This window comes from Salmo salar, chromosome 13, assembly GCF_965601325.2.
Source record: "Salmo salar chromosome 13, fSalSal1, whole genome shotgun sequence".
Taxonomy (NCBI): domain Eukaryota; kingdom Metazoa; phylum Chordata; class Actinopteri; order Salmoniformes; family Salmonidae; genus Salmo; species Salmo salar.
The window spans coordinates 79,261,134-79,287,384 of NC_138303.1; the positions used below are offsets into that span (position 1 = coordinate 79,261,134).

Here is a 26,251-nt window from a genome sequence, read left to right on the forward strand (position 1 = left end):
AAACTAATAACACACACACAATTCTAAGTTTTCATGTCTCTATTGAACACACCGTTTAAACATTCACAGTGCAGGGTGGAAAAAAGTATGTGAACCCTTGGATTTAATAACTGGTTGACCCTCCTTTGGCAGCGATAACCTCAACGAAACGTTTTCTGTAGTTGGGGATCAGACCTGCACAACGGTCAGGAGGAATGTTTTACCATTCCTCTTTACATAACTATTTCAGTTCAGCAATATTCTTGGGATGTCAGGGGTGAACTGCTCTCTTGAGGTCATGCCACAGCATCTCAATCGGGTTGAGGTCAGGACTCGGACTGGGCCATTCCCGAAGGCAAATTTTCTTCTGTTGAAGCCATTCTATTATTGATTTACTTTTGTGTTTTGGGTCGTTGTCTTGTTGCATCACCCAACTTCTATTGAGCTTCAATTGGCGGACAGATAGCCTAACATTCTCCTGCAAAATGTCTTGATAAACTTGGGAATTCATTTTTACGTCGATGATAGCAAGCTGTCAAGGCCCTGAGGCAGCAAAGCAGCCCCAAACCATGATGCTCCCTCCACCATACTTTACAGTTGGGATGCGGTTTTGATGTTGGTGTGCTGTGCCTTTTTTTCTCCAGTGTTGTGTTTTTTCCAAACAACTCAACTGTAGTTTCATCTGTCCAAAGAATATTTTGCCAGTAGCACTGTGGAACATCCAGGTGCACTTTTGCAAACTTCAGACATGCAGCAATGGTTTTTTTTGGACAGCAGTGGCTTCTTCCGTGGTGTCCTCCCATGAACACCATTCTTGTTTAGTGTTTTACGTATCGTAGACTCGTCAACAGAGATGTTAGCGTGTTCCAGAGATTTCTGTAAGTCTTTAGCTGACACTCTAGGATTCTTCTTAACCTCATTGAGCATTCTGCGCTGTGCTCTTGCAGTCATCTTTGCAGGACGGCCACTCCTAGGGAGAGTAGCAACAGTGCTGAACTTTCCATTTATAGACAATTTGTCTTACCGTGGACTGATGAACATCAAGGATTTAGAGATCCTTTTGTGACCCTTTCCAGCTTTATGCAAGTCAACAATTCTTAATCTTAGGGATTTTGTTCGAGGCATGGTTGACATAAGGCAATGCTTCTTGTAAATAGCAAACTCAAAAAAAAAAAAAATGTTTAATCGGGTAAGGCAGCTCTAACCAACATCTCCAATCTTGTCTCATTGATTGGACTCTAGGTTAGCAGACTCCTGACTCCAATTAGCTTTTGGAGAAGTCATTAGCCTAGGGGTTCACATACTTTTTCCAACCTACACTGTGAATGTTTAAATGATATATTCAATATTGACAAAAATACAATCTGTGTGTTATTAGTTTAAGCACACTATGTGTGTCTATTGTTGTGACCTAGATGAAGATCAGATCAAATTGAATTACCAATTTATGCAGAAATCCAGGTAATTCCAAAGGGATCACATACTCTTTCTTGCCACTGTGTGTATGTATATAGTTGTGTGTGTATATATAGTGTTATTGTCCATTCGCAGTTGTCTGTTTTAAAGCGTTTCTAATGTTTTCATCCTCCCTAGGGCCAGGAGTTTTTATAGGATTTCTTTTTAACCATATGGCCTGAGCACCAGGAAAACAAACCCCCGCCACCACCACACTAGGACCTGTGGCGCCACCTCTGAATTCACCACACAATGTTTCAAATGAAAAAACATTTCCTATTTGTATGATCTATATGTTTTTGGTGGTGGTGATGGGCTTCCATAGTTTTACGTGGCTCAGTGCAGACGGCAGCTGCTGCAACAATTTCAGAATGTAACAGGCTGTTACTGCAATTTCAGGTAAAAACTCAATAAAAAACAAGTATCAAATATTAGGAAAATGTCTATACATTTTAGCTGTTGCAAAAACATTGCTCTGCTATTACCATTTATACTGTAGGAGTGTTGGCTCAACGAGACAGTTCTGTTTACACAGCCCTGCTTCAAAGGGGGCAACTGTCGGGCGAGTGTCGTGCTTCAACTCCGGAGGTAGCGGTCGAGATGTAGCAAGTTTGCAGGTTTACATTTGAATAATATGTGTAGCTGACGGTATTTTTACGAAAAGTCAAAGTGTGAAGAGGCTCTTAGTGTCTAAACCAGCTCTGAGTTGCTCTAGACTCCCTTCTCTCTCCCTCATCACCACAGCTGCAATTTCTTTGTTTGATTTCTGAACTTTTCTGTTGCCTGTTTGGAAACAGTGCCATACTGACTCTGTCTCCGTTTCTCCTTTTTCCATTCTCTCACTGTCTCTCCCCTCCCTCACTCATTTTTAACATACACTGTACACAGTATTACACACACATTATCTTTTGTTGTAAAAAGCATTCCGTGTTGAGGGCTGGCATCTCTATGGTTGAAAAATAAAAATGTCAGCCAGCCCAGCCTTGGACTACACACCTAAGGATCTGCTACAGTCATCAGGCTCTCTTGTGTGTGAGAATGTCGAACACGCGCACACACACACATATATACCGCACACACACACACACACGACATGTATACACACACATACCTACACTCACACTCCATGTATACACACCCATATACCACATATACACGCCATGTGTATACACACACACACACAGTGGAACAGAACAGTGACAGCTTACATGCCTGTGGGCCCCGGGCTAGCAACAGCACTGTTTCAGCAAATCCTGTTCCTCCTCTGCTGTTTGTACAGCCCAGATGGGCTAATGAAGGCCACACTGATGTGAACAGTACGCACAAGAGCAGGCGAGGGCTTTTTTCATTTAGAATGCTCCGGTTTGGAATTCAAGGATAAAAAGCTATTTTCTTTCTGTTCCCCTTTCTCTTTATTTTACCCCGGCATTCAGCTCTCCTCGCTCGCAAAAGAAAAGTAATTTAATTCTATGTCCCTGGGAGTATGCACACACTCACACACACTCTAGGATACAATTAATTTCTCCCAACAAGATTTTTCCTTGGCTCTATTACTGACCTTATGACCTCAGGGTAAACATGCAATTAAATAACAGCAGCACACAGCCTGTTCTGCTTTCTCCTCTCCTTCTCCCTCAGTCATTATCACAAACATTATCACAACACAGAGGCTTAGCTCTCTTAATTGCTTTCACCTACATATGGGAAAGACTGCTAAGGACTAGTGGTTAATACTCACAACCAACCAAACAGGGTTTTCTCACCTTTTTATAGCAAGGAGGCATTTTTCGGAACCCATCTTTTCTAATGGTGCTTATTTTGATGCTGCACTCTTAGTTTTCACACACTTACATGCACTAGTTTTCCCCTTACATAGGCTACACTACAGCTGAACCCCGGTCTCTTCCTGCCCCGACAGCATTGGGTTGTTTTTCTCTGCAATTATCCCTATGATCCATTTCATAACACTTCCTCCTGAATGTTTAACCAATGCAGATTGCCCTGACGTGGGGAGATATTGACTAATGCAATTATAGCTGGCTGGTGTAATTTTCTAAATGGCCCTCTCACACTTTTTTAGATGGGTGAGTTGTTCTGCCTGTCTTTCTAACGCCCCTGAGAAATGGAGGAAAGATATAGGCTTGTGTCGCGTCAAATTATGGGAGCAATTTGACATGACATGTCATGGCGTCTCTAAATGCCTTGAAGTTCTGCGTGTGACCTTGCATGCATCAGTTTTCAAGTACAGCATTGTCTCATCACTAAACTCTTATAAAAAGAGGCTCACTCAAATAGACAACTATTATAGATGTATGAGTTGTGGTGGAGACTGAAGAGTCACTTGCTGCGTCATGTCATGGGTCTCTAACGCATGTCGATGTTGTTGAACGTGATGTTATGAAAATGCTTTTAGAACATATTAGACGTTTTTTGAGTTCCTAGCACAAGATTAGAGAGATGAAAACGACATAGGAATGGTAGAGTGCACCTGCTTTATTCATGGCTTTTTGATCTAGATCCTGATCAAGAAGTGAATAAACTAAAAGCTAAAACTACCAATTTGAGAGGGGAAAAATAAAATGCTAACAATCATTATTAACAAGCTGTATAGTCCGGTCAAACATCCACTTGCATACGTTTTCCAGCTCATTCAGCTGTAGGCTATAATCACAGTGATTTTCACATTGTCCAGGGCATCAGATCTAAATGCATAATGTCCACATTGATAAATCAGGTAGCTAGCATCGAATAAGCTTGTATAGTCCAGTCAAAAACCCACTTCCACATTTTGTGTTCATTCATCGAGCAAAGTTTAGCTGTGTTAAACATTACAGTAGTTTTGAAATGGGCATCGGATAGTACTGTCTTAGCCAGTAAGCTAGCTAACAGGAAACAAGGTTAGTACGCTAGCTAACGGCATTGTAATTCCCACAATAAAGTCACTTTTGCAGGCTGATTGTGTACACTGTGCATAAAATGGTATTCAATATGGTTTGCAATGTGTTCTGCAAGGTTAGCTATGTAGGGATGTTGAGTGTCCAGTCAATTGCAGCTAGTAAGGCTTGTAATCCAGCTGGATACAGGTGCCTGCCTGGGTCACTGCAGAGTAAAGTCCATATCATACCAATCTAACCCACCTGGGTTATACCATGTGGGCAATTTGCTACTCCAACGGATTCCTGAGGCCACGCACACACATAGGGAACAGGGGTGTGGTGAGGAGGAGCACTGATCTTATGAAGCTGCAGCATCTGATATCTCAAAGCTGTGCTAAAGAGAGCCTGACTATCAACAATGGTCTTACTGCACTTTCTGAGTGTTTGTGTTGTTGAAAGACCCTGTGTTTTTTTTCTGTCTGATATATGTATTTCAAGTTGATGTGGCCTAGTCACTGGGTAGGAGACCATTGCCCTGTCTGTCTTTCTGTCTGCCTGTCTGTCTGGTTCCAGCTCCTGCTGTAGTCTCTCTACCACTATAGAGCAGAGTGTCAGCTGGAGCATTACCATAGGCTGACCTTTGCTGCTGCGCTCCCCAGTTTTCTGACATTCAGGGGCGCTGTGGGGGAGGTGTTTGTGTGCAAAGGAAGTGTCGTCGTCCCCCCCCCCCAAAAAAAATACTATTGGCCAAGCAGACTATAGATTTAAGTTGTCTGAATGGACAAGTAAAATAAATTCCCGCAAAAATCACAATGTCAAACAACTAGGCTACTCCAATCAAAATGGGTTCAAAGTGTCCTCCAGTTGCCATGTGTTGTGCGCTGTCCTACCAATCTCTGCAGAGCGCTTCGGAGTAGAATTATTGGAGGCCTGCATTTTCTTGATCAAAGTCAGCCTACTGTACACGTGGTTGATATTCATTGCTTGTTAGTGAGTTATTTGCCCAGTTATAGCTAATTGTTAGTCATGAAAATCCTGAAAAGGGCATGGTGTTATGCATTACCTGCGTGTGCCAGTGCACTTGGGCGTTATCCAGATTGCCATACCTTCATAACGACCTTGAGCCATATCGGGATATTCGGTAATACCGGCACTGAACACAAGGGGCACCCTTTTCAAACCTCACTGATCCTCTGTAATTCGAAGGTTAGCAAAATGAAAAGATGCATGTAAAATCCAATAGAGAATGCTAACTAAATGCTAATGAGCACATTGCGAACATTTTGAGTCTCTGACCTAAAGTATTTGCAGGACAGACTCTTAAAGTTATTCAAGTAACAAAAAATTATACTCAGTTTGCTGCATGCAGAAAACAAATATTAGACAGCAAGACTCTTGATCCAGAGGGGATTCTCTGCTGTTACCAAGTGACCCTAACCACTTAGCTACATTTTTTTTAACCTTTATTTAACTAAAGGTTAAGAACAAATTCTTATTTTCAATGACGGCCTAGGAACAGTGGATTAACTGCCTTGTTCAGGGGCAGAACGACAGATTTGTACCTTGTCAGTAAAACCATCCCATGGCTATATCCAAATACCCCGGTATACGTCTAAATAGATAACCAGCAAAACGACACAATATGCTTTAAATTGGCTACCTCACTAGTTAACTATTTAGCTAGTTGCATGTATTAATGCAATTGTCATTCCAATGTACTAAAAACCGTTCCACCAGCACTCGTGTATAACCGCAAATGGCTAACATGCAGTTGATACGGGTGCACAGTTGATGAAACCAATGCTGCATACTCCGGTTGTAAAACTGTCTCAAGTGCTCAGAATTGGGTGTAATTCTGACACCATTGGAATGCTGGTATTCTCCTATTCAGTACTTCTGACAACGTTCCCCCCTCTCAAAGATATTCTTAGAATAGCCTAAATGACAAGGAGCTCCACTGAAAATATTTTAGCCTTAAGAATTCCTGGTCTCCGGCAGCGTTTGGAAATGCCGATCTGCGGTCAAGAACGAGTTCATTTCAGCCTATGCTACCCTTCAGTCCCTTGACTTTTTGGCGATGATGGAGACATGGATCACCCCAGAGAACACTGCTACTCCAGCTGCTCTCTCTCAATCTGACTAAGTGTTCTCACATACAGTACCAGTCAAAAGTTTGGACACACCTACTCATTGAAGGGTTTTTCTTTATTTTCACTATTTTCTACATTGTAGAATAATATGGACGACATCAAACTAAGAAATAACGCATATTTTAGATTCTTCAAAGTAGCCACCCTTTGCCTTGATGATAGCTTTGCACAGTATTGGCATTCTTTCATTCTTTCAACCAGCTTCACATATGCTGAGCACTTGTTGGCTGCTTTTCCTTCACTCGCGGTCCAACTCATCCCAAACCATCTTAAATGGGTTGATCGTGTGATTGTGGAGGCCACGTCATCTGATGCAGCACTCCATCACTCTCCTTGGTCAATTAGACCTTACACAGCCTGGAGGTGTGTTGGGTTATTGTCGGGTTGAAAAACAAATAATAGTCTCATTAAACGCAAACCAGGTGGGATGGTTTTTCGCTGCAGAATACTGTGGTAGCCATGCTGGTTAAGTGTGCCTTGAATTCTAAACAGCACTGACAGTGTCACCAGCAAAGCACCCATCACACCACCTCCATGCTTCACGGTGGGAACCACACATGTGTAGATCATCTGTTCACCTACACTGCGTCTCACAAAGACACGGCGGTTAGAACACAAATCTCATTTTGACTCATCAGACCAAAGGACAGATTTTCACCAGTCTAATCTCCATTGCTTGTGTTTCTTGGCCTAAGCAAGTCTCTTCTTACTATTAGTGTCCTTTTAGTATTGGTTTCTTTGCAGCAATTCACTATGAAGGCCTAATTCATGCAGTCTCCTCTGAACAGTTGTCTGTTACTTGAACTCTGAAGCATTTATTTGGGCCGCAATCTGAGGTGCAGTTAACTCTAACAAACTTATCCTCTGCAGCAGAGGATCTTCCTCTGGGTCTTCCTTTCCTGATGTGGTCCTTCTCCTCATGAGAGCCAGTTTCATCATAGTGCTTGATGGTTTTTGTGACTTCACTTGAAGAAACTTTCAAAGTTCTTGAAATTTTCAGGATTGACTAACCTTCATGTCTTAAAGTAATGATGGACTGTCGTTTCTCTTTGCTTATTTGAGCTGTTCTTGCCATAATATGGACTTCTGTTTTCCACCCCTACCTTGTCAGAACAAGGTAGGCGTTGGCTCAAAAAGGTAACTGATTGGCACAAATGCATTGAGGAAAGAAATTCCACAAATTAACCTGTAACAAGGCACAACTATTAATTGAAATGCATTCCAGGTGACTACTTCATGAAGCTGGTTGAGAGAATGCCAAGAGTGTGCAAAGCTGTCATCAAGGCAAAGGGTGGCTACTTTGAAGAATCTAAAATATCATTTGTTTAATACATTTTTGGTTACTACATGATTTCATATGTATTATTTCATCGTTTTGATGACTTCACTATTATTCTACAATGTAGAAAATAGTAAAAATATAGAAAAACCCTTGATTGAGTAGTTGTGTCCAAACTTTTGACTGGTACTGTGTGGGTGTTTATATACCCCACATAGGGGTACATAGATCATTTGGACACACCTACAGATTCTTCAAAGTAGCCACCCTTTTCCTTGATGACAGCTTTGCACTCTTGGCATTCTGTCAACCAGCTTCATGAGGTAGTCACCTGGAATGCATTTCAATTAACAGGTGTGCCTTGTTAAAAGTTAATTAACAGGTGTGCCTTGTTACAGGTTAATTTGTGGAATTTCTTTCCTTCTTAATGTGTTTCAGCCAGTCAATTGTGTTGTGACAAGGTAGGGGTGGTATACAAAAGATAGCCCTATTTGGGGAAAAGACCAAGTCCGTATTTTGGCAAGAACAGCTCAAATAAGCAAAGAGAAACAACAGTCCATCATTACTTTAAGACATGAAGGTCAGTCAATCTGGAAAATTTCAAGAACTTTGAACGTTTCTTCAAGTGCAGTTGCAAAAAAATATATAGCGCTAAGGTGCAGGGTTGAGTAACCCGGTGGTAGCCGGCTAGTAACAGTGACAAAAGTTCAGGGCAGGGTACTGGGTGGAGGACGGCCAGTATTAACTATTTAACAGTCTGATGGCCTTGAAATAGAAGCTGTTCTTCAGTCTCTCGGTCCCAGCTTTGATGCCCCTGAACTTACCTCGCCTTCTGGATGATAGCGGGGTGAACAGGCCGTGGCTCAGGTGGCTGAGGTCCTTGATTTTCTTGGCCTTCCTGTGACACCTGGTCCTATAGATGTCCTGGAGGGCAGTGTGCCCCTGGTGATGCGTTGGGCTCTCCAGAGGGTGGTGTGGTCTGCCCAACAGGATTCTTTCAATGGTGCATCTGTAAAAGTTTGAGTGTCTTAAAGGCCAAGCCAAATTTCTTCAGCCTACTGAGATTGAAGAGGTGCAGTTGAGCCACCTTCACCACACTGGCTGTGTGGGTGGACCATTTCAGATTTTCAATGATGTGTACGCCAAGGAACTTGAAGCTTTTCACATTCTCCACTGCGGCCCCGTCGATGTGGAAGGGGGCGTGCTCCCTCTGCTGTCTCCTGAAGTCCACGATCCGCTTCTTCGTTTTGTTAAGTGCCTTGCTCAAAGCCACAACTGTAGCAGATATAAAATATGGGATCAGAGAACAGCAGCCTTCCATTGTCAATACCAGTGATTAACATGCATTTAATTTTGTGAAGTGGTTCCTTGCATCATACAGCAAAATGTAAAGTCATGGTTTTGGCCCATGGTGTAAGATAATTTTTTTTGTTGCAACTTGAGTAAAAAAGTGACATGAGTAAAAAATCTGTCCTACTTGTCTTAACAAGTGGCTAAAAAAGTTAATGTCAAGCCCTGGTGTGTGTGTGTGTGTGTGTGTGTGTGTTGATGCATTCCTCTGGGTGTGTATGCAACAAACCAATAAATTGGGATCTTGTTTTGACTGAACCCTCCCATCCTCGTCTATCTATATTCCTCTGCAACCACATGTCTGCATTTGATGTGAGGTTGACTACCTCCACCCCAATGCCTTTTGTGTTCTTGAAAAGATTGTCATCCTTGTAGAGAAACGTTGGCACTAAGATGAAAGAATGGAAAGAGGGGGGGAAAATGGTTTACCGGCGCAAAGCGGGAAAATCTTCCTTGCAGCTGTAAGACCGGTGCTGAAATCTTCTATTCCTCAAATCCTTACAGGGAGGGAAAAACCAACCTATCAGGCCAATTAAAGTTAATGCGTGGTGACACGTTGAATCAAGGGCAGGGATTGCTGCCATATGGTTGGCCACTGGTCAGGCTGTAAATCAGGAAGCAGAGTGTGCAGGACTGAAGGAGGAGGGGAGGGGGTGTCAGGGAGGATGACGCAGCATCACCCCTTGCCACATTGAACAGAACAGCAGCAAATCCATGATCTGTCTGGTGGTGTGAAGAAAGCGCACTCCCTCTACCGCCCACTACCCCCGTCAAGCCTCCCCCAGCCCTAACCGCCCTTCCACCTCTGTCTTTCTCTCTGTGTAACTGCCAGCTTCATTAAGGCTTGTTTTGTTTCCCCTCCCAGGGAGGATTTAAATGAGCTGTCATCCTGACCTTTTTCAGCTCCTGTATTTTTTTAAAGGGAGTTCATCTCACCCTCTCTCCCCTTCTACAGGGGACAGGCACTTTTAAGCCGGCACCCTGCGGCAGACGGCCATGCCAAGGTTGTTTTGTGGGTAATTTCCTTCCTTATAACAACGCAGTGTGTGTTAGTCTGTGCTCCGGTGTTTGTTCTGATGCCACACGGCAACAAAGGAGAAGGGCACGGGGCAACACACTCTGTCGACTTAATTTGCTCCCTGACTGTTCTTCAGTACAAGCATCTGTGGTGTTTTGAATACTGTAACTAAGTGAAGCAGTCTGCAATTAAAGCTGTTCTCTCTCTGCTGCTGATGTTACCTCTGATTATGTTACTGGGTGGCAAGCTCTCACACACATACAGCCTCTCATTATTAAAGTACCTTGTTATTTATTTAATTTTAAACGGTCTCTCTACTCCATTGTTTGATATCCCCTAAATGTACTCATGTTGTGGCTGATGCCTCTTGAGGCCTTGTTGGGGACCGTAGTAGGGCTGGGCGATATGGCCAAAATAGCATATCATGGTATTTTTCAAATTTATGACGGTATTTTATGTTTTTGATGAATAAGTTCTAAATTTGCTTTGAGTAGTGTGTGACCATAGGGTGGAAACGCATATTCTAAATTATTTCAATGGGTCTTTCTTCATTCGGATTGTTTTATACTGTTCCATTCAACTTCAACCTAAAATAATTTCTTGCATTTCCATCAATTTCTGTATTTCCTGCACTCATTTGAGATAATTTCCACGCTGCCACCATATGGGCAAAAATACTAGACCTTATTTTTAACCAAATGTTGCAATTGCGATTTAGATCAAAACACTTGGGTGAACTTTTGGAATCATGGAAATAGAATGTTTATTATAATTCTATAGTTAGAATATAAATAATAGTGGGCACTTTGAATGCAGTGTTGTTTGACATAACGAATGAAAATGCCATGGACGAGTTTTGTGACAGGGTAGGAACCAAAGTGATGTTCCGTGTTTCCTAGGGGACCCTATAATCTTTGGCTACATTAAATCTTTATTCATATAACCAACATATTCATGCTTCGCCTATTCCTCTTTTGATTTAGAAGATACTGTTGCACAAACAACATGCTTATTTAAGCCTCCACCAGTACTGGTATCAGGCTGTATTAGCTAGCTCCGTTTGCTCTGACTCAGTACTTTTATTAGGTAGTAGCTGTATTAGCTAGCTCCGTTTGCTCTGACTCAGTACTTTTATTAGGTAGTTAGCTAATCGCTAGCCAGCTAACTAGCGATTAGCGGCTAACACTATTTAGCTTAACTTGCTAAGAAAATACAAACTAGCTGTTTGCAGATGTAAGAAACACAAACTAATATTGTAATTATAGAGCGCTTGTGGATTTATATTAAGATCAATGATGCATGTGCTGCATTGACCATGCAGACTGAACGAACGTGGCTCGTGGTCAAGCAACCAACAAATGCGCTCCTTGAGTGACGGTGGGACTAGGTCTGTGTGGAAAGAGGCATGGAGATAGAGCGGAGAGGGAAGACTCATAGTAAACTATAAAAATGGAGGTTACACACGGTATATCACATTTAACAACCCAAACATTCAAATAGCGTTATAGAAGGTAAAGTAAAAACCCGGGCCGTGTATAGTAAAATACGATATACCGCCCAGCCCTAGACCGTAGTATTGATTTGTTTCTTACTGCCATGTTCCTACTATTGCTCTCTGGAGTGGGTTCTTTGTGAGTGGAGTTCATATCTGTAATTAAAGGAGAAGTTTGCTTTTTTTACAACCAGATCAACAACAAAAAAATATATATATATCCAAATGAATGTTGTAGAAGGGTGCTGACGCTTTTTTTGCGATTTCACTTGCTTTTGAGGGGGTGGGGCGGGGTTGACTCTGTGACATAGTAATTTTAAACCTACCAAGGCCTGGGGGAAGAGTCTGCCCCACGTTTTACCTTGGCTGTTTGATGTTTTAATTTAAGTTGTTATTCACATCAAATGACACCTCTACCTGATGCTCCAGGTGTGGAACACTTTCTAATTGAAAGGTAACTGTGTCCTGCATGAACTGACCCCCCCCCCCCCCCCCCCCAGGACTGAGAGTTCGATTAGCCAGCACTCTGCTCTATACTGTTACTATAGTATCTCTATGTAGCATATGTGTCCCTGCAGTTATGTCTGAGTTCTGACCTCTCTCCTGTCCTCTCTCTTCCTCCCTCTCCCCCTCTCTCTCTGCAGTGTGAGTAGCAACGAATGTCCCATGTTGCATTAGTGTCTCTGTGAAATGCTGGCCTGCCTGCCAGGGCCAGGTGACCTCTCCCTCCAGCTTCTTTCCCACACGCAGATGAACACTGGACTTCAGAAATGTAAGGGTCTCTACTCTACTCTCCTACACACACACTCACACACACTTACAAGTCATTCATTCCCTCTCTCTCTCACACACACACGTCATTCATTTCATTTACAAGACCCAAGGTCTTTTAAAGGCAGTGCACAGGTAGCAGCGGGGTTATACCACCTCGCAATACAGATATTGGTGTACGGAAGGAGGTTAATTCGTACATTTTCGATCCAATTTTTTTTTTATAAAGTTGAGCATTGTTAGATTAGAGGAGTAATTATGGTAGTCCTAAAACTTTCTCCCTCTGAGTCAGTTGAAGCATTGATGCTCACTGCCTTCATAACATAAGCCTGCAGTATAATAGGCAAATACCCACACCAAAACTTAACAAAAGTTTCTAAACTTTATAAGGGTAATATCAGAAGTAAGTCAAACCATTGTTTATAGGGAAAATACGAGCAGGATATTATGTTGTGGCAAACACAACATTGCAGTTGTAACTTAATTTTGTGCAAGAAAATGGCTCAACAGAAAGAAACAAAACAATTGCGAACTGGTTTAAACTGTCACAAAAGTTTTGCATGGGCTATATTGCAGCAATTACAAAAGAAAGGCTCGTGCCTACCATACCTAACAAATGACAGCAATAGGCTAATATTTATTTTACAACAGTCCTACTTATAAGCTATACTGAACAAAAAAATATAAACGCAACAACTGTTGGATCCATGTTTCATGAGCTGAAATAAATGATCTCAGAAATATTCCATAAGCACAAAAAGCTTATTTCACTAAAATGCACCAATTTATTTACATCCCAGTTAGTGAGCATTTCTCCTTTGCCAAGATAATCCATCCACCTGACAGGTGTGGCATATCAAGAAGCTGATTAAATAGCATGATCATTACACAGGTTTACCTTGTGCTCGGGATAATAAAAGGCCACTGTAAAATGTGCAGTTTTGTCACACAACACAATGCCACAGATGTCTCAAGTTTTGAGGGAGCGTGCAATTAGCATGCTGACTGTAGAAATGTCCACCAGAGCTGTTGCCAGATCATTTAATATTCATTTCTCTACCATAAGCCGAGTCTGACGTCGTTTTAGAGAATTTGGCAGTACGTCCAACCACGCCAGCCCAGGACCTCCACATCCGGCTTCTTCACCTGTAGGATCGTCTGAGACCAGCCACCCAGACAGCTGATGAAGCTGTGGGTTTGCACAACCGAATCATTTCTGTACAAGATGTCAGAAACGGTCTCACCAGGATCTTGACCTGACTGCAGTTTGGCGTCGTAACCGACTTCAGTGGGCAAATGCTCCACTTCGATGGCCACTGGCATGCTGGACAAGTGTGCTCTTCACAGATGAATCCCGGTTTTAACTGTGCCGGGCAAATGGCAGATAGCATGTTTGGCATTGTGTGGGCGAGCAGGTTTGCTGATGTCAATGTTGTGAACAATTTCTGTAAGTTGTGTCCCAGTTCTTCCATGGCCTGCATACTCACCAGACATGTCACCCATTGAGCATGTTTGGGATGCTCTGGATCGACGTGTACGACAGCGTGTTCCGGTTCCTGCTAATATCCAGCAACTTCGCACAGCCATTGAAGAGGAGTGGGACAACATTTCACAAGCCACAATCAACAGCCTGATCAACTCTATGCGAAGGAGGTGTTGTGCTGCATGAGGTGAAATCCATAGACTAGCACCTACTGAATTTATTCAAATCCACAGATTTCCTTATATGAACTGTAACTCAGTAAAACCTTTTGAAATTGTTGCATGTTGTGTGTTGTTTTTATTCAGTGTAAATACGGGGACACAATTAGAGGCAGATTAAACTTAATTTAGCAAACAAATGTCTGAACAGAATGAAACAAAACACATTTTCCATATTTTAAAGAACTGGTTTAGATGAATAAACAGGCCTACAATAATAATGAATACAATAATAATAATAATAAAACAAATTATTATTAATACGGAAAAATTAAAGTTCCAAAATTTCATCCTACCTGAATAGCGTGTTGCCCTGCATTTGGCCCCGCCAATGTTCTTTTCGTCTTTGTCCACTACAATCTAAAATCTTTGTGCTCTAATATCATGGGCTAATTTTGGGGGAAACTCAAAGCACATTAGCTATATCACTAACTCTAAAGATAATACCCCCTGCTAGTGGCCATGTATTAATCTTAACAGCACGTGTAATGTAAAAAAATACATTTTGCAGTTGTAGCCTAGCACCCAATGAGGCCTATCCAATGGCCAACATTCGCACTTTCCGTATGTCAAAGCCATATCAAATATCTTGTTTGTAAAATAGTTGCTATTGAGCTCAAAATTGAGTTGAGAAATAAAAAGTATACTTACAGAAAGCTGTGAACATCTTCTTCCCATCTGTGAGCAACACACCCTTCTCGCACAGTCTCACCTATCTCAACGTGTGATACCACCTCACCCCCACCCCCTCTCTCCCAACCCCAGGTGACATATCTCTCTCACACACACGCACGCACACTTCAGTCGATAGTCCTAAATATTTTCGGTATTTGCTGTTATTGAATTCATTTGAGATTCCTATGGTTTACGATCACATGATGGTTACATTGCCCAAAATGTACAACCAAACAGGAGTAACAGGAGATGCATGTTGTTTTGAACAATGGACACCCATTCATGTTTTCTCCTGTCTTTTTGGTCCCTCAGAACTGGTGCCAAGTCCTGTAGAAATCTTCTCAAATCTCCTATCCAAGCTCTCCGACTGTACGATGTTGGCCATCTTATGCCACGTTTTTGCAGTCCAGACATAATGTTCACGTTGTGTGCAAAATCTTAGGCCGTAAACGATTGTGGAATGTCTTGGCACGCTCATTGTGACAGGGTCGAGGTCTGTTGATTTTTATGTAGCACTACGTGCGGCCGTAGGCTCCGACAAAGTTCTGGCAAAAACATGGAGCCTTAATCGTGCAGTGTGGCTGGTGTTACGAGCCGATCCTGGTGACTGACCAATAGGAACTTGACCTACACTGAGTATGCGCACAACAATACGATTTTGAATAGTCCGATTTAATATAATAGTATGATTTAAACGTTTACATGCTTTGCAAGACGAATGATTTCCCTAATAATCTTGTTTACATAACATATCTGAAATCAGGCCACCTGATGGGATTTTGATAAATGGACAATCGCCAATCAAAATAAACGTTTTACCATAGCGACCATGTTATTTTTGGGAAGCCTATTTAAATCTGAGTTCGGACATATAAAGTTTGTATATGAAAACTATTTGTAAGATGCATACTGGCTGGTGCTGGTACATGCGCAGATCTAATACACCGCTGCAGTTGACGTAGCCTACGTCGGCTTACATAGCCTCGCAAGCCAATCGCACAATGTTTCTACAGAACAAGCAAGTCATACAATCTGTCTAGGTTGATATCAAAAAATTGTATTTGGTAACATCGCACAGTGTGACATCTAATTATCTTAAAAGACTGAATCCAACGATCAGTGTGGGAAAGCTTTTAGATTACGTTCTCTGTGCATTATTGATCAGACCCAACCCAGGGCATACCCCAACAGACCAGCTTGATTTAGATCTCCCCCCTTTTCCCCCTCTCCCTGAGGCACAGAGATCTCTATCTCCCTCTAGATAGTTCCTGTAGCAGTTTTGTGTGTTATAAAACACTGTCTCTCTCCATCTATGGCTCATCAAGACTGTAATTTCAGAATCACTGTAATCCGCCTACCCCCAGGAGCACAGTGCCAAGTGAGGGGGAGTCTCACTAAGTGCCAACGTCCGCCATGTTGTTCTGTTCCTCCTCCTCTCCTCTGGCAGGCATGTGACAGAGTACAGTGGAACAAGTTTGGTTTTAAAAAGGTCCACTCTGTAATAATGTCTGTCGCTTGCTGCGCTGCTGTGTTCTGTAATTTACATCAAAGCAGTAGGGGCTGAAAGTAAAAGTTTGATTTGGTTTATCAATGAACGAGTACCTTTTTTCCCATTCCTATCGATAAAATAATTGTAATAAGTCATACAAGTTTTACTGTGCGTGAAGTTTCAAATGCATTTGTCATTTCTAAATGTGTAACGTGATAGGCATTTGACCATTACTATTTTTTAACACACAAAAACACATTTGATTAATACAATATTTAATCAGTTGTCTTCCGCAAATGAAGTTTATGTTGACTCAATCTTTGTGAGAGGGAGGAAATCTGACTTCATTAGTCTTCAACTCGCAGCTCAGACATTTAATTCCGGTTAAATGTAATAAGCCCTGAGTTAGCCTGCCCGGAGCAGGTTATATCTGAAGGACTCGTTGCCATAGAAATTTAGCTGGCTGAAAGGTGAGCCACTTCTGTGGTACTGTTTGAACTCCGAGTTGACCAAAGTTACCTCGCTAACTCCTCTAACTACATTCGTAGTATAGGGCTCAGGGCAGAAGCTTTATTTATCATTGGGGAGAGAGACTGAAGAGCAATGTTAAATAGATGAGAACACACACACACACACGATACCTGTGAAATGTTGAGGACTATCAGAGGAGAGGAGTGGGTCAAGTACACAGTAACAGCTTGTTCTCAAACTGAGTCTGATGCTGTTGGGAGAGCGATTGTTAACCTCAGCAGCTTGGAAAGTGGAAATGGCCCCCCGATTCCTCCACAGCACAGAGAAGGAAGCTTGTAGAGAGAACTACAACAAATGGAGCAGGCAGAACAATTTTACTCTGTACAGCAGCTACTTTACCGAAGGGGCTACATGAGAGATACGGAGATCTGAAGTAGATCACAACTACATTCCCTATGTCCACATAATTTAAACAGTAAGAGATTCGTTAAGTCACTCTTGTCTTGAGAGAGAAATGACTGAGCCAGCCAGCCTTTGGCCCCCCTACTGTTTAAATATTGTTTGGTAAAAACAGTTGTCTGTGTTACTGACTGTGAAATACTTTTTCTATGTGTTCCTCCATTGGGCACTCCCTCCAGGATTTCGTTAGGATTGTTTTGTGATTTTTGCGGGCAAAAATGATTGATTTTGGAATCCATGCTACAGGACTATTTTGATCACGGACTGGGCCCCTCTGGCAATAACATTGACGAATACACTGACTGTCTCTGGGTTCATCAGGAAGTGCATTATCGGATGTTATTCCTACTGTGACGATTAGAACGTACCCAAACCAGAAACCGTGGATAGATGGCAGAATTCACGCCAAACTTTAAGCGTGAACCACCGCATTTAACCACAGTAAAGTAACTCCAAACAGTCTCAATTCAACGGCTCACTCGCCGTTGCACTGCACACCGCCCTATCCCACCTGGCAAGAGGAATACCTATCTGAAATGCTGTTTATCGATTACAGCTCAAATTTTAACACCATAGTGCGCTCCATTCTCGTCACTAAGCTCGGGCCTTGGGTCTGAAATGCTCCCTGTGCAACTAGATCCTAGATTTCCTGACGGGCCGACCCCAGGTGGTGAGGGTAGGCAACAACACTTCCACCACACTGATCTTCAACACTGGAGCCTCCAGGGGTGTGCTCAGCCCCCTCCTGTACTCCCTGTTCACCCATTACTGCGTGGCCACGCCCAACTCCAACTCAATCATCAAGTTTGCTGACGACACGACAGTGGTTGGCCTGATTACTAACAGCAACGAGACTAGAGGGAGGTGCCCGGAAAAGAACCTCTCCCTCAACATCAACAAAAAGAAGCAGCTTATCGTGTACAACAGGAGACAGAAGCGAGAGCACGCCCCTCCTCATCGATGGGGCCCATCATATTGCCATCCTTTGTTTCCTGTGCGTTAAAAAAGAGAGCGGATTAATTAGCCCCTTAGCATTGTGACACCACCGTGCCAGTCTTCACAGCTCAGCTCTCTGCCTAGTGCCACACTGCCTAGCCCACTCACTGCATGCTGCCTGTGAGGCTGAGGAGAGGTAGATGGAGAGAGACTTACAGCTAGAGTGGAAAGACTGAAACCTATTCACATCCACATTAGGAGATGAGTCTGTGATGGAACCCGGTAGCATTGCTTGACATTTTAGACATTTCGTCCCCAGTAAACACAGAACTAGCCACCCTCCAAAACTCTAGTTTTGTTTTTTTACCCACGTATTTAATAGAAGGATGTTGTACTAGATATAGTAATTTAATACAATAACTAAATATAAGAATGTATGGTTTGGATGTTAAAAGATGAGGGTTCACTTTGGTTCAGACAGTGTTTTCAAAAGGCATCACTGTGGGACTGCCTGTGTCTCACTATCTGTCGGTGTATCCAAAATGGCACCATGGGCCCTGGTCAAAAGTAGTTTACTATGTAGGGAATAGGGTGTCATTTGGGACACGACTGCATGTGTATGTATGTAGGTCAGGCTAGCTGGCTGGGGCAGGGAGGGTGACCGGGTTTGAGGCCTAGGGCTCAGCCCGGGGAGGGGAGGCTTGGTGAGGTTGCATACAGAACCTCTCCCAGATCACAATGGCTGGAGGCAGGCCCCTCTCTCTCATATTACATTATAACTGACTTTTACAGTTGGGGAAAGAAAATGAGTCTCACCGAGTGACAGAAACACGCCATCACCTTAGCACATGCTGAACACACACACGACACACTCACGGGCGCCTGAATGCACATGTCAAACACACTCCTTATCGGTCTTACACTCCCCCAAACACAAAAACATACACACACTCAAACTACAGCATCTTCAGACACGCTGGGGCATTGTTAAATATAGCCAGTGAGGTGCTTAGTAGCTGTAACAAATGTCTCAGAGGGCTGAGGGCTCAGTGGTGTTCCAGAGATCAGAGAAACGCTGTGTGATTACTGTCTGCTGTCATGGATGTGCTCCGCTCTTTCTCTACCTCTCTTGCACTTTCTCTCTCTCTGCCTCTTGCGCTCCCTCATTCCCTCCCTACCCCCCTCCCTCCCTCCCCATTTGAGACAGAGGAGAACTATCCCCCTGGCAGACACAGGGCACCAACACTGCCTCCTCTCCCTTTCTGCCTCACTCCTCTTTGTTGTCCCCCACAATGAAATCGGGGAGGGAACTGTGGATCTGTCTCTGTCCGTCCATTCGTTCATACGTTAGTCACATGCAAGATCTCGGACAACTCTGGCCCGATTTTTTTCTAAACTTGGGTGAATGATGTGTCTTACCATCGAGATCCGGAATTTATAAAATTACACTGATTTGGCCCAAGGCAGGAGCTATTGTAATTCACTGAAATATGTTAGTCACGTGCGATATCTCAATTGGCCCAAGGGGGGGCGCTGCATCATTCGTGGGGGACGACATGTTTACTGTTGCCTTGTTTAGTCTGGGAATCAGTAGCAGGCAAAGTAAGTCCTTTCTTCCTTGTCACTCTCTGATTCACATCTCACACACACTTATTGTTAGATACAACTCATAATGACCCGAAGCTACTGACCTCAATGTTACTCACTGACTGTAAACCTCAACTACGGCACTTCAGAATAGGAATAGAGATTGGAATGTGTTGCATGCTTCGGGGAATCCAGTCAAGATCAAACTCTCTGTATGCGTCCAAAATGTCACATTATTCCCTATATACTGCACTACTTTTAACCAAAAGTAGTGCACTATAAAGAGAATAGGGTACCATTTGGGGTTCAGCTTCTATAGTGTCCCTGTGAGATATGTTGAGAGCACTGTGCTGTTTTTGATATTAGGGGAAGTGCTGAGATTTGGAATGTGAGAATGTTGTTGAAGTCAGTCCGGTTCCGTTCTTCTCAGAAGAGAACCTTAGAACCTCCGGTCAGATTACCACACTTCTGCTCTTCTGACAAGAAACCTGACATTTAGCTTTTTACCTGCGTTAACACGTTTCTCTCTCTCTCCCCCCTTTGTCCTTCCCCCCCGTGCGCTCTCCCTCTCTCCACCCACTTCTCTATCTTTCTGTCTCTGTCACCCCAGGGGACACTACACAGAGGATGAGATCCGCTCAGTATCCAACCCCTGCGGAATTGGATGCTTATGCTAAGAAGATTGCCAACAACCCCCTGACCATCAAGATCTTCCCCAACAGCGTCAAGGTCCCCCAGAGGAACCACGTGCGCCGCACAGTCAACGGGCTGGATACTTCAGGCCAGCGCTACAGCCCCTACCCCCCCTCTCAGGCCAACGCCAAGGCCGGCCTCCTTGCCATCGTCAAGGTGCCTGTCGTCAAGGGCATCCTCAAAGACTTTGACGGCAGCCGGGTGCGCCTGCACCCCTCTGGGGTCATCATGAACCCCCCTGGCCCTGGGGGGCCCTTTACAGCAGCTGCCTCGGCCAGCACTTTAAACCTCCACCATCCCCCTTCCCAAGGCCAGGGTGGGTCCCAGTCTCAGCAGAGCCTGAACCCTCAACTTGGGAGCCAGACTCACCCACAGACTCTACAACAGACTCACCCCCAGCAGCAGCAGGGCCTCAGACACCCACCCTGCATGCCACAACAGCAGCAACCGCAACAGGGTCTGCCCAGGCCCCAGACACTGTCCCACTCCCAAGCACTGGGCCATCCCCAGCCTCCTTCTGGTCTCACCCTCTTGCTCCAACAGCAGCAGCAACAGCACCTTCAGCAGCAGGGGCAGCCACCTCCTGGACTGCAGGGTGGCCCTGGCCGGAAGCTGCCCGATGCCGACGCACCGCCTAACGTTACAGTCTCTACCTCAACCATTCCGCTCACCATGGCTGCTGGCCTGAACCAGAGCCACCAGCCAGACCTGAGCAGCATCGTGCACCAGATAAACCAGTTCTGCCAAGCCCGGGCCCAGGGGGCTGGAGCCACCTCCATGTGTGAGGGCCAGATTGCCAACCCCAGCCCCATCAGCCGCAACCTCTTCAACAACGCCTGCTCCAGGGTGTCCATGCACAGCAACCCGCACGCCAACGCCTGCACCCCCGGCCTGCCCCCACACCCCAACTGCATCATGTGTCCCGCAGACAAGGCTGCTGCCCCCGCTAACCCCCAAAACAACATGGCTGCCATGAACAGGATGCCTGTTTACCACAATGATCTCAAACAGCAGCAGCACCAACATAATTTACAACAGCAGCACCAACAGCATTTACAACAGCAACACCAACGGCATTTACAGCAGCAGCATCAACAACAACAACAACAACATAATCACCAACAGCAGCAGCAGATGCGCTGGAACCAACACCAGTTGGCTTATCTACAGCACATGCAGCAGGACGGTGGGGGCCACCCCTGCAAGCACCCTTCCCGCATGGGCTACCCCCCGGAGCTGTGTGTGGGCCATTCATACAGCCTGAAGCCTCCTATAGAGAAGCCCACCCCCTCTCCTCCCATCAACAACAACGCAATGCCTGGGGGTCCATTGGCCCACTACACCAATGGTGGCCACTACTTCCAGCCACACGCTGTGTGGAACAGCAGCATCCTGCCCACGCCCAACAGTGACAGCTCCGGGTCTCAGGACCTGGCCATGCCGTTCCATGGGGGGGCCTCAGGGGGCACCACCACGCTAGACTGCGGCGGGCCCCCTGGGGGAGGCCATTACAGGCTCGGGGGTGGCGGCTCCACCTCCTCTTCCTCCTCCTCCAGCCAGACTAGTCTGATGAAAACAGCAGATTACTTGGGCGGGGACTTTCAGACGCCCTGCTTCCGAGATCAGAATCTGGGGCTGATGGGCAAGATGCACAGGCCACCAATGAACAGGGTGGGGCCCGAGGTTGGCCCAGGGGACGGCAGAACCGCTCACATCCAGCACCCAGGGTACAGATAAGATAAGCTATTGCCGGCATTGTCTACACAGCAGTTATCAAAAACAAGAACCTTCTTCTTTTAGTCTTAAGAAAGGAAAAACATGAAATACAATTAAATTAAGTAAAAATGAACACTGACATTAAAAAAAGGACAAATATATTTAATAAAGAGCAGTGTTTTCTTTTTTTGTAGTCAATCTTGCAAGTGATCAATTGATTTTGTAAATGAGTGCTTTCAGTTGGCACCCTCTAGGGAACGTTTCCTATGTATGTGATTGTCGTCATTCCCTACCTTTTTTCCCATCCTACCTGTCTATCAGTGTGCCTGGATTTAAGGAATATGGAGTTATTTTTACTTCGGATCTGTCCTGAGAGTTTTTTTCTTTTAAGCATAAAAGATGTCTCCTGCAGACGCTGGATGAAAACGCACTGATCGTTGACGGAGGAAAGAAAATACATTCTCATAAGGATCTTGATGTTTTTACAGGGTCGAGTGGGGATTTCTCCACTCCGACTAGTTTTATTGGCTAGTGGCTAATTTTCCCTTATTACGTTTACATGTGAATCTCGTCGTGACATCGAAATTAAAAGCATATATATATTTTCCTCTTGAAATCACCACAGAGACGAGATAATTAGTGAATGGTTCAGTGTGGAACCGTCAGTCACTGGACACTACAAAGTACAGACGGAGACACTTGCCATATGCACATGTACAAAGAGGCTTTTTTTTTATGTATTTATTTATTTGTGTAATAGGACTGTTTTATGAATCAGGTCACCCACTGTTCAAGGTTGATTCCTGTCTTATCATCGAAGTATCTAATCAGGTTGATGTTTGTACAGAGTATAGATATATACTGTATTGACATCTAGATCCTGCAGGGAGCAATTTAATGTGGGGACTGACTGGGGGAGCCAACCAACCGATGCTCTCTTGCTCAAAATGCTGCAATGAATTCAGGTGTCTATTACAAACCATTTTGTCACCATTGCCAATTGCGGTTGGCAACATGATTGTGGAATAACATCTTTTTATTTAAATGGAGTGAAAAAATAAATTATAATCTGTTCATTCTGTCTGAATCCTGAAATGGCCAAAGTCACATAATTGACAAGGAAAAACAGCTTTTAAAATATGTGCCATTTTATGTTGGTTACATTTTTTTCCTATAATTTTGGTAAACCCGAAAACTATTACTTGAATTGTTGAGATGCAAAGTTCTGTTTGGCAGTTGTTTAGTGAAGGGAGGGCGCTAGTTAGCAGGACTAAACCTTACTACTGGAGTGGAAGAAATATAATTGTTACTAATATTATATTAGAAACTAACGATGAACCAAATCAGAGTTTTGATCCTGAGTTTTTTTAAATGTTTTATTTATCGTTAAGTTAGGTGTAGTTGCTACTGATTCTGATATGAAGTGTGCTTGAAGAGACCAAATTGATCACTTGCAAGATCACTTGGAGGTAAACAAAAATGACTTAAGTTAAACAGCAAATGCATTGTTTATTTTATTGTACACTGGCTTACCTACTATACTACTCTAACTTTAAAGTGTAGTGTGTGTGTGTGTGAGAATGATGCCTGCTGACGTGGGTTGAGTATAAACGTATGTTGTGTATGTGCTCGTGTGTGTCTGTATGTGAGAGTGGGTTGACACTGACATACACATTCTGTTCACCTCCCTCCCAAAAAGCCCTTAAAAAGCCTTAAGTATTTGGTCCTTGGACTTTCCTTTGAAAACAAGCATGGTTATAATGAAAATCAAAAATGATGATTGAAGGAAGACTGCAAGGATACATACAGAGGAACAGCAATTTCTGTTAAACATTTTTTTAATGAAGTTTTTGTTGAATAGAAAAAGCAATTCCTTAAATTCTTTTTTTTAATGAAAAGAAGAAATGGAGTAATATTTTGTAATTATATTTTAAAGCTATGTGTAGTTACTGGGTTGTAACAAAAAAAATCAAAGTTTCAAAGCTTCAGTTGTGACTATTTATAATACTTGATTTTCTTGTTATTTAAATCTTATTTTTCGTCTTTGTTCCCTTTACTATTGCTGTGAAATGGAAGAAGGCCCAATAAGCCTTTCTTTTACGTGTCACTCTGGCTGTACGACAGAAGACGCAAAAGCGTGAGAGTTGTGCTACTCTTTTTGTAATATTGTAATAATTAAATAAAGGTCTAATTTATGCTTTGAAATTAGTGTTCTATGGATGTCATGTTATTTTGATGCCCAAATGCCTGTTCTCCTATTTGATGAGCCGTACAGAACTTACAAATATGAGTAGGCCTATTTGTATGTATACGTTTACTACCCTTCATTCAATGAGAACAGATGGAACAAATTGGAATATTTTTAACCTTGTTTGTGTCCAGACCATATACCTGTCTGCTCACTGCCTAGTAGATCTGCATGGGTTACCCCCCCCCCCCCCCCCCCCCCATTGAGGTTTATAGTGTTACCCCCTGATTGCTTGAATGATTTCCTTAGATAAGACTGTATTCCATGTTTTTTCCATTTTAGTCCCTCAAATTTCATTTCAATAGTAGGTTACTGTGTGAAATAAAGATTTACCTGCATCATCATCACATAGTCATTGATTTTTAGATCGCACCTTGCCTCTATATCGATCAGGTACAGAAACCTCAGAACAGTTGCTGCATTTGGACCCAGTTAGGAAGTCAACAATCGATGAATGATTTTAGGCTAGCTATGCATACACTATATATACAGAAGTATGTGGACACCCCTTCAAATTAGTGGATTTGGCTATTTCAGCCACATCCATTGCTGACGGGTGTATAAAATTGAGCACACAGCCATGCAATCTCCATAGACAAACATTGGCAGTAGAATGGCCTTACTGAAGAGCTCAGTGACTTTCAACATGGCACTGTCATAGGATGCCACCTTTCCAACAAGTCAGTTTGTCACATTTCTATCCTGCTAGAGCTGCCCCGGTCAACTGTAAGTGCTGTTATTGTGAAGTGGAAACGTCTAGGAGCAACAACCGCTCCACCGTGAAGTGGTAGGCTACACAAGCTCACAGAATAGGACCGGCGAGTGCTGAAGCGCGTAGCGTGTAAAAATCATCTGTCCTCCGTTGCCACACTCACCGAGTTCCAAACTGCCTCTGGAAGAAACGTCAGCCCAAGAACTGTTCGTCGAGAGCTTCATGAAATGGGTTTCCATGGCCGAGCAGCTGCACCACAAGCCTAAGATCACCATGCGCAATACCAAGTGTCAGCTGGAGTGGTGTAAAGCACGCCACCATTGGACTCTGGAACAGTGGAAACGCGTTGTGATGAATCACGCTTCACTATCTGGCAGTCCGGCGGACGAATCTGAGTTTGGCGGATGCCAGGAGAACGCTATCTACCCAATGCATTGTGCCAACTGTAAAGTTTGGTGGAGGAGGAATAGTGTTCCATGCCCCTTAGTTCCAGTGAAGAGAAATCTAAATGCTACATGATAGAATGACATTCTAGACAATTCTGTGCTTCCAACTTTGTGGCAACAGTTTGGGGAAGGCCCTTTCCTGTTTCAGCATGACAATGCCCCTGTGCAGGTGTCCACATACTTTTGGTCATATAGTGTACATATCCCTTGTGCCTCACATTGTCGTTTAACTGCAACATCTGGTGTACGGTGATTGCACCAATTACATTCAGTGCTTTTGATTGTATCAAAGCAATCCGGTGCAAAATAGTGACAGGAAGTCACACAGCCAGAGCAAGCTGTGAAATCTGCAGGACTGGCTGGATTTGATCCGTCTGGCAGGGATGGAAATTGGAAGTTATATAAAGAGCGCACGGTGGGGGGGGAGGGTCTGGGTTCAGTTCAGTATCGCTCTATCGAGAGACATTTGAGCAATGCAGGGGTTGATTCATCGACGGCGGCAAAGGGATATTATTCTGTGACCTTTCAATGAACTTTGTGAATGGGTATTTATGTACAATTTTCATGGAGACCGACAGTCCACCAAACTGGTCAGAATGAGTCCATGATTTACAGTAATCATAAGCAAGTAGTATGCTGTTAAAATATAAAGTTATGCTTTGCTCACAGAATTCTAGATTCAGGTGTGAAATGCTATGGATAAAGTATCACCAAGGGCTATATTCAATCCATATTGCCGAAGTTTCGC

The 26,251-nt window shown here is 43.6% G+C and overlaps 1 protein-coding gene across 11 annotated transcripts in view; it reads left to right on the top strand.

Annotated features, from left to right (window-relative positions):
- The window catches only part of LOC106567988 (protein FAM222B-like), an 83,243-nt gene extending 58,554 nt beyond the window's left edge, over positions 1–24,689 (top strand). For all 11 annotated transcript variants that reach the window (XM_014137944.3, XM_014137947.3, XM_014137941.3 and 8 more), the window contains 2 exons: positions 12,244–12,371; positions 20,299–24,689. In XM_014137944.3, coding sequence (XP_013993419.1) covers positions 12,290–12,371; positions 20,299–22,118 — 1,902 coding nt within the window. In that variant the 5' untranslated portion in view covers positions 12,244–12,289 and the 3' untranslated portion in view covers positions 22,119–24,689. The remainder of the gene's footprint in view (positions 1–12,243; positions 12,372–20,298) is intronic.
- Positions 24,690–26,251: the final 1,562 nt, after the last annotated feature.